At 41.4% G+C, this 12,096-nt stretch overlaps 2 protein-coding genes across 5 annotated transcripts in view; both read left to right on the plus strand.

Moving 5' to 3' along the window:
- Positions 1 to 9,131, plus strand: part of MAP3K2 (mitogen-activated protein kinase kinase kinase 2) — a 101,797-nt gene extending 92,666 nt beyond the window's left edge. Inside the window, exon 17 of the mRNA XM_075933035.1 lies at positions 552 to 9,131. Within this exon, the coding sequence (XP_075789150.1) occupies positions 552 to 777 (226 nt within the window). The 3' untranslated portion in view covers positions 778 to 9,131. The remainder of the gene's footprint in view (positions 1 to 551) is intronic.
- Positions 9,132 to 10,031: 900 nt separating this feature from the next.
- The window catches only part of ERCC3 (ERCC excision repair 3, TFIIH core complex helicase subunit), a 53,054-nt gene continuing 50,989 nt past the window's right edge, over positions 10,032 to 12,096 (plus strand). For 2 of the 4 annotated variants that reach the window (XM_075933039.1, XM_075933038.1), the window contains exon 1: positions 10,036 to 10,354. In XM_075933039.1, the coding sequence (XP_075789154.1) occupies positions 10,336 to 10,354 (19 nt within the window). In that variant the 5' untranslated portion in view covers positions 10,036 to 10,335. Of the gene's footprint in view, positions 10,355 to 12,096 lie in introns of all 4 variants that reach the window. The other 2 variants (XM_075933037.1, XM_075933036.1) reach the window with 2 other exon arrangements.

Below are 12,096 nucleotides of genomic sequence, written 5' to 3' on the forward strand. Positions count from 1 at the left end.
ATCAAAAGCTTATAGGTTAATGCTATAAACTACACACATTTTCCTGTTCCCTCCCCCAGTAAATTTTTTAGCACGCTGGCCAGAAGCCTGGCTCAGTCCAGGACCTACCTCTGCTGTGACTCTGCAATTAAAGTGTATTAGGAGCTAGGCGGGCAGCCTGGTTCAGTTCCGGCTTGCGCTGTGTCCAGGAGCTCAGAAAACCTCTTCCCCTGACGGGTTGTTGCCACCTTGCACTGCTGCCTCTGTATCAGAAGCAGCAGCACGGGGCGACAGGCAGCTGGTCTGCAAGGAGAGCTGGTTTTTAAACGGGCTCCCCTTGCAGACCAGCTCCCGTCTGGCACCCCAAGCTGCTGCCTCTGATACAGTCTGGGGTATGTATGTGATCACTCTGGGGTGTTTTTTTCAATTAAAATGGAGTTGGAAGACTGATGCCCATGCAACATTCTACTTGTAGCATACTGAAATGCCACCATGCTGTAGCTTTTGTTTTCAGCAGAGGGCGAACATGATTCTATTTGTAATCTGATGTTTTACTTCCATTTCTGTTTCAGGAGCGTAGGCTGCACAGTAGTAGAAATGCTCACTGAGAAACCCCCTTGGGCAGAGTATGAAGCAATGGCTGCCATCTTTAAAATTGCCACCCAGCCAACCAATCCACAGCTGCCACCTCATGTCTCGGACCATAGTCGGGATTTCCTCAAGCGAATTTTTATCGAGGCCAAGTTGCGACCATCTGCAGATGAACTGCTAAGACACACATTTGCACATTATCACTAACAGCCTGCCTCAACTCAGCTTGCATCTACTGCATTTATTTTCTATTTGACTGCACTTTTATTTTTATTTTTTACAGAAAAAGAAAAAAGACAAGAGAGAAAACATATTTCTCTTGATTCTTTGTTTCACTTAGATTGTAAGCAAGAATCTAAATTTTTGTATTTAGAATTAGGGTCTCTTTTTCCCCTACCAGGACCTAGAACCTTTTGTTTCGGTAATGTACTGATGTGGTTCACAAAGATAAAGCACTTTAGTACATATTCATTCCTTAACTAAGGGGGAAACAGTCATATGACTTGGACTGCCAAGCACTGTGTAACGTTTGCTAACATCACCAACTGTCTCAGGATGCAGGGAAAAATACATAAGCAGCTAGCATGCAGGGAGAGGAAAATCATTACCTGTGATTTGTTCTTTGGACCGTAGGTAGTTGCTGCTGAAGGTTTTAAGATGTGTTAGCTTGTTACTCAGTTTCTGAATATATACCACATTTGAAGCATGAACCCACAGTTCTGAACATTAGACAACTGAAAGAACTTAGAACCCTCAGTAGAGAGCATTCTGCACAATAGAGAATCTCCACCATGCTTCCTTTGTGACCAAAAGAAAATAAGGCAGGAACATAACCCTTAATCAGTAGTTAGTGGGAATTAGTATAGGATTATTATGTTACCTTCATAGAACAAGAATTACTGGTAAATTAATTATCATGGATCCAAACTCCTAGAGACTGCAAAGCTCTGGGGGGAGTCTCCATAATGGAAGAAATTAAAAAAAAAATACCCAAAAGATCAACTGTTGAATAGAAATAAGTCTGGAGAATCCTTACCCCCTGCAGCTGTCAGATACACCTACCATATAATCTGTGGGAGGTCTCTTCCCTTAGATTATGGTAAAACAGTTTTTGCTTAACTGTTCATTGGATAATAAAAGACTAAACCTGACCTACTGTAAATATTATCTATCAGTAGGAACTACAAGGAATAAGCAATTCAGGATAACTGCCAGAGACTGAGAAGGAATGTATTTCTAAGGTCATGCACATGACTATAATAATCGTTCTCAGATTGTTTAACACAATTGTTTTAGTAATACAATCCAGTTGTTAGAATGCTTGAAAAAAACCCTGAAATAAAATTAATTCTAATTCCTTGTCTAATTCCATTAGTGTTAAATGACAACACTTAAGAGAAAGACCTCTTTAGTCTTGTTTTTCAAGCACAGTGATGATAAAATAAAATGCCTCTTTCCCAAGAAAATCCTTAAAACCATCAACCTAGAAACATCAGGGACAGGTCACACAGGAAAAGTGGAACATTTTAATGCTTCATGTGTGACACAGCAATATTACATGAGCACTGAATTTTGAAAATGAAGTCTAAACAAAGAGCAGCAGCGTAATGTCACGCTGAGTTTTTCATTAAAAATTACCAAAGATGTAAAAGGAACAAAGTAACTAAATACTACGAGTCTACACTTTCACAATCCAGAGTGATCAACCCACAAATGTCAGTAGTCAGTCATAAAATGTTTGTTCAGCTTTTCCTACAACAGGGCAAATCCATTGGAAAATACTGGTGAGATGCATTTAATAACTGACTTGATGTTCGAGAGAGTAGGCAAACTCTCCCGTCTTTATAAAAGAATACAATAAATAGAATTTGAGAGAGTTTGGAAATATGTTTTGACCTATATAACTGAAGTTTGATACATAGTAGTGTGGTTGATTCACTGGATGCCTCTTTTCCTTCTAGTTATGGAAAGACAATGTGTTGATGCTTTGGCAAGGCTTTGTATAATGGTCCCAAGTCCACTCTGTTTTATTTCCTTGTTTAATTCTATCTCCAATGCTTGAGGAGCATGACAATTAAAAATGAATGTATTGGGGCTACAATGAGAAATTACAATGTTGGTTCATTTGACAGGGACTTTTGAGGTTTCTGAATTTATTATTTTTCTAATTTAGTTGCCAAGTTCTGTATCAACAGCATAACTAGGAGTATGGATCTATCCTAATCCATTTACCTGTAGTAGCTAAACAGTTATTCTTCTACTGGGGCCACGATCATCGTATTTTGGGCAGGTGGCCTATTCCAGTTTTCTTTGATTATTGTCTCTCTTATTTGGTTGATTATTTTGTTGGCTGTGGTAAGCAGAAGTGTAAGGGTACATGTGCATGAGAAGGAGAGTTCAATTGGGGAAAACTCACAGGCCAAAATTTAAGTAAACTTGTGTTCACTTTCTTTTGCTTCTTTGTCACTTGAAGCTATGGAAGCAACCTTTGGAAAGAATCTGCATGAACCTTTGTGCTGTAAAGGACCTTTGCTTCATAAGCAAAACTTATCATTGGAGATAGTAGCAGAATCATGTAAAGTAAGATAGAACCTCAGAGTTATCATTGGAGATAGTAGCAGAATCATGTAAAGTAAGATAGAACCTCAGAGTTATAAACACCAGATTTACAAACTCATTGGTCAACCACACATCTCATCTGTAACCAATCACATCTCATTTTACGCAATCGGGCATCAGAGATGGAGGGAGGGGAAAGCAAATACTGTACGGCGCAGTACTGTCAAATGTTAATTACTAAAAAAAAAGTAAATGGAACTTTTTTTAAAAAACCATTTGACAATGTAAGGAAACTGCTTGTTTCGTTTAAGATGGTTAAAGCAGCATTTTTCTTTTGCATAGTAGTTTCAAAGCTGTATTAAGTCAATGTTCAGTTGTAAACTTTTGAAATAACTACCAGAACATTTTGTTCAGAGGTACGAACATCAATTCCTGAAATGTTTGTAACTCTAAGGTTCTACTGTAGACAAATAGTTTACATAATGTACAAACCATAATATCTGAAATTTGATTTCAAAAGAATTAAAAAGGTACCAAAAACTAAGCAGAAAATGTTCAAAAACAGTAAGTGGTGGACAGTGGTATCTGAAAATTTAAAAAAGTTAATATTACCAAAAATAAAGAAAATGAACTCTTAAGGGAAAATTTAATCAGGTTTAACTGCAATACTCAGAAATTTTAACAATATTCTTGGATTGATAAAAGAAACTCTGGCACTTAAGCATTTTCAGAATCTAGTTTTCTAAAAATATACCGTTTGCAAGGCAAAGTTGGCTTCTTTATACTGCAGTGTCATTTCCTAACTGTCTGAAAACAAAATAAGACTGCTGCTTTTGTGCCTTTTAAAAAGTTTGCTTTCTGTCTTGACAATGGTAAACTTATTTGAGATTGGGAAAAGAGGGAACTTGCAGAATAATACAATATTTTGAAAACATTTAGACATAGCTTTCCCCTTTAAAATACAATTGCATCTAGATTGTAGATTATTGGACATATCCCCAAGTCACTGAGGTAATATAGTACCTCTTTAATTGACTAATTTCACCAGCTGCTTTGTTTGTGATTCATTTGAATCATAAATAAGGAGGGTTGAACTATTATTTTTAACCTTGGGAGAACTTCCCAATTGACCAAAGTACTTACATACAACCCTTTAAACAATTACTGTATAGAATAAAAATACAGATTTTGAGTTAATAATATTAATTATTGAAGCTGGTCACATTCTGCCTTTAGAGAAACAGGCTGTGCATTCATCCCCTTGCATGCTGCTTTTTTGGAAATCTGGTATGGTCATGTTGAGGTAAAATGAGTTTTGCATTATCTGCTTTTAATGATGATACAGTAGATCCTACATATCTATAAAGCATCTGGCACATTACTGGCACTGTAATAAAATCTATGTCTATAATTCCAAAGGTACATGGAGCTGCATGATTAAAATCCCATTGAAGATGGTCATGAAGCACAACTTCTCTGCACCACTTTGAATAACCTACCAACTGACATTAGAGTACTTTAGAATAAGTAATTTATGAATGCTACGTCCAATAATGAAAAAATGTTAGTGGAACAGAATATTGTCACGGGACTGTGGTCTCCTGTGTGAATACCAAAGCAGAACTAGACTTACAGAAAATGCGTGTCAAATTTAATTGAGAAAGTAGAATTTTTTTTATTACACTGACATTATTTCTGTTGTTCCTGTTTAGTAATAAATATTTAACCACTTGTTGCTAAATTGGTTTTAATAGGGAGTTAATCTCTGCATAATTTTGACATGCTGCATTCTTATTAGCTTACATTGGTTTGTAGTTCAGACAAACAAGTTTACTAATTAAACCACATATTTCTGTGTATTTTTTATAGAGCTGGTTTCTGTCTGGTAGAAATAGAGAAAAATATGAATAACAGCTGACTGGCACATACTCCATTCAGCATAAAAACAAACAGTGAGTTTTGGTTCCAGTTCAGCCCTGTCTGAGAGGAAATTGGCCCTTGATCATTTTAAGAAGAAGAATTGACTGGAATTGCAGCACATATATAGTAGCAGTACGGTTAAATCTAAACCATAAACTTTTCCTTTTTGCATACATAATTCCTTCCATTTTGTTTTGGGAAAAAAAATTTATAATAGTTCAGGGTACATTTCTAATTGAGTTAAACTGTCCTTTTGTTGTCCTGTCTCTTTTGGTAGTGCCTTTTTATCTCTATGCCTTAATTTTGTTTAGGTAGAGACACCATATTTAAATCATATGGCTGTCTAATCGTTTAGTGCCACCAAAATAGTCTTTACAAATATATACGAGGCTTCAAAACAGAACTCACTAATTGCATCAACAGTTTTACTTTAACTGTAGCAGGCTTTTAGGCTGAGAATTTACTACAGTGTTAAAATGATAAAAATACTTAGCACCTACAGTGCTCTCTCTGTTCAGAGTACTGTACAAACATTCCAGCAAAGAGGTTAATGTTATCCCCATTTTACAGATTGGAAAACTGAGACAGGATAGCTATCTTGCCCAAGAACTATAATAAAAAGGAAGTTGTTTTGCTTAAAAAGGTACAGCAGTATTTTCTATCTTAACAAATGAGAAAATAGTTCAACTGAGCTACCTTTGTTTGAACTGATATTGTTTTCTGCTTTTAAATAATCCTAATCCTGCCATTGTCTTGAATGAAAGCTTTCCTGGGAGAAGCAGAAGGTACACAGTGCAGTGTAGTAAGCCATTCCTTCAGGCAACATTGAGCAATGTCAAACTACAGCTTCAGAGACTTAAACAAATTGGTCAGATCTACAGTTGTGTAGAACTAAGTTTGTTAGCTTTTTAATCTTCTAGTTCTTTAAACTATTATCATGAATATAAAAAAGTATATATTGTGTGGTTGAATGCAAATCCATATGGTGTTTTTTGGATTAGCAAAGGTGTTACTGCCAATACCATTTCTTACCCCCTGGGAACTTCCTATCTTGTATTCATGACAAGTATGCAGTGTCAAATCATGTTAAAAAAAAAAAAAAAAAAAAAAAAAAACCCAAAGCTTTTCTATCCCCTCTCCAAAAGCCAAAAGTGATGTTTCATAGATTAGTACTGTTACTCACCCTTATCTACCAGAAAGCTATTGCTAAATAGACTAAACCAGGTACTAGTAAAAGTGAGATCCAGCAATGCCCATTTTTTAAGATAGATTTGGATGCTTGTTGTTGTTGCTTTGAGGTGCAAAATTCATTCCAGCATTAAAATGAAAAGCTTTGAACTCTACACAGTCTTATTGACATCACTAACATAATGCAAAATTTGGTGACTAAATTTCTTTCCTATGATTTACTCCTTATAACCAAGTTTGAGTTGGGGGGAATTTAAGGAAAGCCATGAAGTAAAGTAGATTTGTAATCTGAACTGCTTGTCGTGCCATAGCAAACAACTTCTCAGAGGTTGTTGGGGGAAGTAGTCCTTTTAATTTAAGAGCCAAATTTCACCCCCTAGAAACATGGGACTTACACTGCCCTAAGGGGAGAGCCATGAATGTACACTGGAGGGAGCAGAATTTTCCTACCCAAGATAAGATTTCTAAGTCAAACTCTGGATCAGGAACAAAGAGTACTCTGTTTGGTTTGTGTGTTAAATTTTCTCTGACATTACTTCAGTATCTTTTTTGGATCATACTTTACGTTCTACCATTAGCAGTACCTTGGCAAAAATTGGTAGCAACAAAAGGTGTAGTTCAGTTGAGCTCTCATGTACTGAAAGGACAAAATTCAGTGAGCTCATTTTGACTAGCTCTTTTAAAAGGAGAGAAAAGACTGGATAAAAATTAGTGAATTTTTGACCTGATCACTCAGTCATGTTGGTGGAACTCCTGCTAGTAAGGATTGCAAGACCAGACTTCTTGTGTGGAGAAGAGAAGAAAAAAATGTGGGTTTATACTGAATGTAACATGGGGAATATTTCAGAAAGTTTGGCATCTTTTTTCCCTGTAATAGATCTTCTCTTCCTCCATCCCCTGAGAATATAAACGTGGATATAAAAACAAGCATTACATTTTTTTCCTGTCAGTTTTACAATAGTTAGCTTACTACTGGTCTAAATCTGTCATTCATTTTAAAATGTAAATGATTTATTAAAACTTAATGTCTGCCATCTCAGATGTCACACAGTTCATTTAATGGAATATCATTGTAAATAAATGTTGGAGACTTAGATAAATTTGAAAGTAGGCTTTTTAATTTTCACAATGCTATGAATAAATGTGTAAATTTGCCCTTTTAATCTAATGTACATTTTTTATGTAGCTGTTAAATTCTCTATATTTAATCTATCAGTTTCTCTCTGTAAATGTTTTTACTCTCAGTTGAATGCTGGGCACAGTTTGTAATGTATGTACACAAAGGTGTTTTTTTCTATCAATGTTGACTTTTTTGCACATTTTTTGAAAAAGTTTAATTAGTACACTGATTTAATACTCTGACCAATTGATGGGTGTATGAGAATCACGTATGTGTGCAATGTACTACTGTCTGGATGTGTTTTTTATTCCTTTTGAGATGTTGCTATCAGTAACTGCACTGCTGCTGTTGCTGCTTTAAATGGAATATCTTATGTAAAAGTGTATTAGCCTATGGTTATATCTTGGTTGAGGAACTCAGGAGTTGAGCATTACTTACTAGTTCCATAATGTATCTAGCAACTTTCCAAACTTTAAAGTGTACTTGTAATTCTGCGTATGAACTGAATGTGTGTGTGCGTACACATAAATATGTTCCAGCAGTCTTATTCCACAGTTTAATTTCTACATTTTTATGAACTTGTTTTTAAGGGTACTATGTTTAGTTAGAATAATTAAATATATAAAAGCTTTGAGAGATAATTTACTAGATAAATATATTTTCAGCTGGCTGATGTTCAGAAAATATTTTTTTAATTTTGTTTTTAATCATTCAAAATGTATTTGTATTTCCAAAATTGGACATGAATTGTACTTAGAAGTATATTAAAGCACTCTGGAGGGACAACAGTGTGATTTCTCTAAGAATTTTGTTAAAAAAACAAACCCAAAATGCTTAGTGTCAGTGATACAGAGAAAATAACTGTTGTGAAAAGGGGAAAGCAATCTTTGACTTCTCAAAGCTACTTGAAAAAATGTGTGAAAACAAAATGAACCTTGGAAAAGTCAGATTTTTTCCATCTCTTGTCCTTTCTGTTGCATGTAATGTTAATGCTTCTCTTTCTTTACCCTTTTCCCTTTCCAGTTTTCTGGTATTGGAAAAGATAAGCATGTTACTATATCGCTGATTGACTGGCACATAAGAAGTTCAGAACATGCTTTAAAAATGTGGCTTACTCCTTTCAAGAATACCAGTCAAACTTTTGACTTCCAATTTGTTTAACATTTTTGTGGCTTAAAAAATAAAAATCCTGTATGATGTTTAAAGTGATACCAAGTAAAAATTCTCATGCTAGGTACACAGTGCACTGCTGAATGTCTCTAATTCCATAGTTTAGGAAAAGAGCCAGTATACTCTGTTAGACACAGGACCTACTAATTGCCTGGTACGTGTGGTTTCTTCCACTTTTCATGCACATTTTGACTTTGTTACATTCTCAAAATTGTGCTTGTAAAAATGTATAAACTTTTTTGATTTTTTTTTTTTACTTTTGTATGTATTTACCTGTTTTTTTTTCTTGCTGGTAAATGGCTTTTATTTTGTTTGGGGTTTTTTTTGTATCTGATGTTAAAAGAAGCCATGTTTATATTTTGTGTTTGATCAATGACTTTGTTTATATGAAATTTGTATATTACTGGTACACATCTTTGTTTAGGTTGATCATGCATGAGAACCTGCAAGAATTAGCACAATGAAAGATTGCTTTTTCTTCCAAATTTTTATTCATTTTTGAAAGGTTATGGTGCAGAGGTTTACAGGATGTAACCTTATGAACTATGGAACAACTATAGATAATGGCACTTTGAGTGTTAATAAAATATTTATTTCCAGTTTATATTTCTCTTGATTTGTCTCCAAGACAGCAAATATATGTATTCACATATTACATTTGCTTGCAACACTAGACAAGTAACATATCTTCTAAGTAAAGCAAAATATAACATGCAAGTAATGGTACCAAAAGCATCTGTCTACACCCAAGCTAGAAAGTTTAAATCTACAACAGTCCTCTTTTATAGATGTGAAAAACCCTCCCTCATGCTGTAAAACAAATGCCTCTGATTTTTTGTTACACAAAAATTCACCCTGCCCCCCTGCTCTTGTGCAAGATTTACAGTAGGGCAGCAGAAGACAGGGCTTCTTGTGCAAGAGCTATGCTCTTTTCGGACAAGTGTAAGCCTTCTTGCCTAAGAGGGCAGTGTGGACGTATGGCAAGGGTTTCTTCTGCAAGAAAGCCCTACAGCTAAAATAGCTGTCAGAGCTTTCTTGCACAAGAGCTCGTCCACACTGCCATGTGCAAAGCTAGACCTGTTCTTGTGCAAGAACCTACCAGTGTAGATGCAGCTGAAGTGTTAAAATACCTGTTTTTATGACTTAAATCGAAGAACCATGGCCCTGATTGGGCAATTTTTTATGCATAGTCACACTACTAGCTGTGTAGGAAGCTCCGCTGAAATGGGCGGGGCTGCAGCAACCTGCCCCTGGCTCCAGCGGCGGGATTAGCATCTGCTACCCGCATTGGACGTTTCTGATTGGACCCATCGTTATTGCGAAAACGCGGAGGGGCGGGACCCGCTCCCCCAGGTGTTTATGACGTGGGAAGGGGGGGCGGGGCCTACCCCCTAGGTGTCTATGACGAGGGGCGGGGCCCACTCCCCCGGGTGTCTGTGACGGGGGAAGGGGCGGGGCTCGGCCGAGCTGGGAGGGGCGGGGCGCCAAGGGGGCCGGTCGCGCGCTGGCCGTTAGAGCGCGGGAACGGCGGCGGCGCGCGCCTGAGCCCGCCCGCCGCGGCGCTGGAGCTGGCCCCTCCCCCCCCCCGCGGTGGCCGTTGGCCCGGCCGGCGGGCGGGGCCCCGCTCCGCGCAGGTGGAGTGTCAGGCCGGTACCGCCGCTGCGATTGGGCGGGTGACGAGGGAGGGCTACACGGGATGGGCGTTGCTAGGTGACAAGCTGGGCGGGTCCCCGTGCCGGAAGTGACGCGCAGGGCAGGCGCCGGGCCCAGCGGTGGTCGCGCGGCTGGGCAGTGACGGGCCCGGGACGATGGGCAAGCGCGAGCGAGGTGAGAACCCCCCCCCCCCCCGGGGCGCCGGGCCGAGCGGCGGTACCTGGACCCCCCCCCCCAGCGGCCTGGGCCTCCGGACCTGAGCCTGTCGGGGGGTGGGGGTGTGTCGGGTGTGGGGGGGGGTGTCTGGGGTGTGTGTCGGGTGGGGGTGTGTCGGGTGGGGGGGGGGTGTCTGGGGTGTGTGTCGGGTGGGGGTGTGTCGGGGTGTGGGGGGGGTGTCGGGGTGTGTGTCGGGTGGGGGTGTGTCGGGTGTGGGGGGGGTGTCGGGGTGTGTGTCGGGTGGGGGTGTGTCGGGTGTGGGGGGGTGTCTGGGGTGTGTGTCGGGTGGGGGTGTGTCGGGGTGTGGGGGGGGTGTCGGGGTGTGTGTCGGGTGGGGGTGTGTCGGGTGTGGGGGGGGTGTCGGGGTGTGTGTCGGGTGGGGGTGTGTCGGGTGTGGGGGGGGTGTCGGGGTGTGTGTCGGGTGGGGGTGTGTCGGGTGTGGGGGGGGTGTCGGGGTGTGTGTCGGGTGGGGGTGTGTCGGGTGTGGGGGGGGTGTCTGGGGTGTGTGTCGGGTGGGGGTGTGTCGGGTGTGGGGGGGGTGTCGGGGTGTGTGTCGGGTGGGGGTGTGTCGGGTGTGGGGGGGGTGTCGGGGTGTGTGTCGGGTGGGGGTGTGTCGGGTGTCGGGGTGTGTGTCGGGTGGGGGTGTGTCGGGTGTGGGGGGGGTGTCGGGGTGTGTGTCGGGTGGGGGTGTGTCGGGTGTGGGGGGGGTGTCGGGGTGTGTGTCGGGTGGGGGTGTGTCGGGTGTGGGGGGGGTGTCGGGGTGTGTGTCGGGTGGGGGTGTGTCGGGTGTGGGGGGGTGTCGGGGTGGGTGTCGGGTGGGGGTGTGTCGGGTGTGGGGGGGGTGTCGGGGTGTGTGTCGGGTGGGGGTGTGTCGGGTGTCGGGGTGGGTGTGTCGGGTGTGGGGGGTGTGTGTCAGGGTGTGTGGGGGGGTGTGGGTGGGTGTCGGCGGGGGTGGGGGTGGATGTGGGTGTCTGGGGTGTGTGTGGGTGGGTGCGTGTGTCTGGGGGCGCCTCTGTGCGTTTCTGTGCATGCGCCTGCCTCTGGGTGCCTGTAGCTTTCTTCGCTAGGTCAGTATCCGAGGAGGAGCCCTGCTCCTGGATCAGCAGAAGCGGCGAGGAGTCCTGTGGCACCTTATAGACTAACCGCAGTGTTGGAGCATAAGCTTTCGTGTGCAAAGACTCACTTCGTCAGATGCATGCAGTGGAAATTCCCAGAGGCAGGTATAAACATGCAGGCCAGAATCAGGCTGGAGATGACGAGGTGGATCCAATCAGGGAGGATGAGGCCCGCTTCTAGTAACTGATGTGGAGGTGTGAATACCAAGGCTGTGTCCGGACTCAGGGTTTTTTTTTTTTTTAAAAGTAGCCTTTTTTCGAAAAAACTTCACCTGCGTCTAGACTGCAGCTGCGTTCTTTCGAAATTAAATCGAAAGAACGCGACTTTTCTTTCGACAGCGGTAAACCTAATTCCACGAGGAAGAACGCCTTTTTTCGAAAGTGCTCTTTCGAAAAAAGGCGTTCTTGAAAGCAAACAGGGCTTTTTAGAAAGAGAGCATCCAGACTCACTCGCTGTTGTCTTTCGAAAAAGCGGCTTGCTTTTTCGAAAGTTCCGCGTGCAGTCTAGACGCTCTCTTTCAACAGAGGCTTTTTCGAAAGTATCTTTCGAAAAAAGCCTCTTTCGAAAGAGGCTTGCAGTCTAGA

This window comes from Pelodiscus sinensis, chromosome 7 (genome assembly GCF_049634645.1).
Source record: "Pelodiscus sinensis isolate JC-2024 chromosome 7, ASM4963464v1, whole genome shotgun sequence".
Classification (NCBI taxonomy): Eukaryota; Metazoa; Chordata; order Testudines; family Trionychidae; genus Pelodiscus; species Pelodiscus sinensis.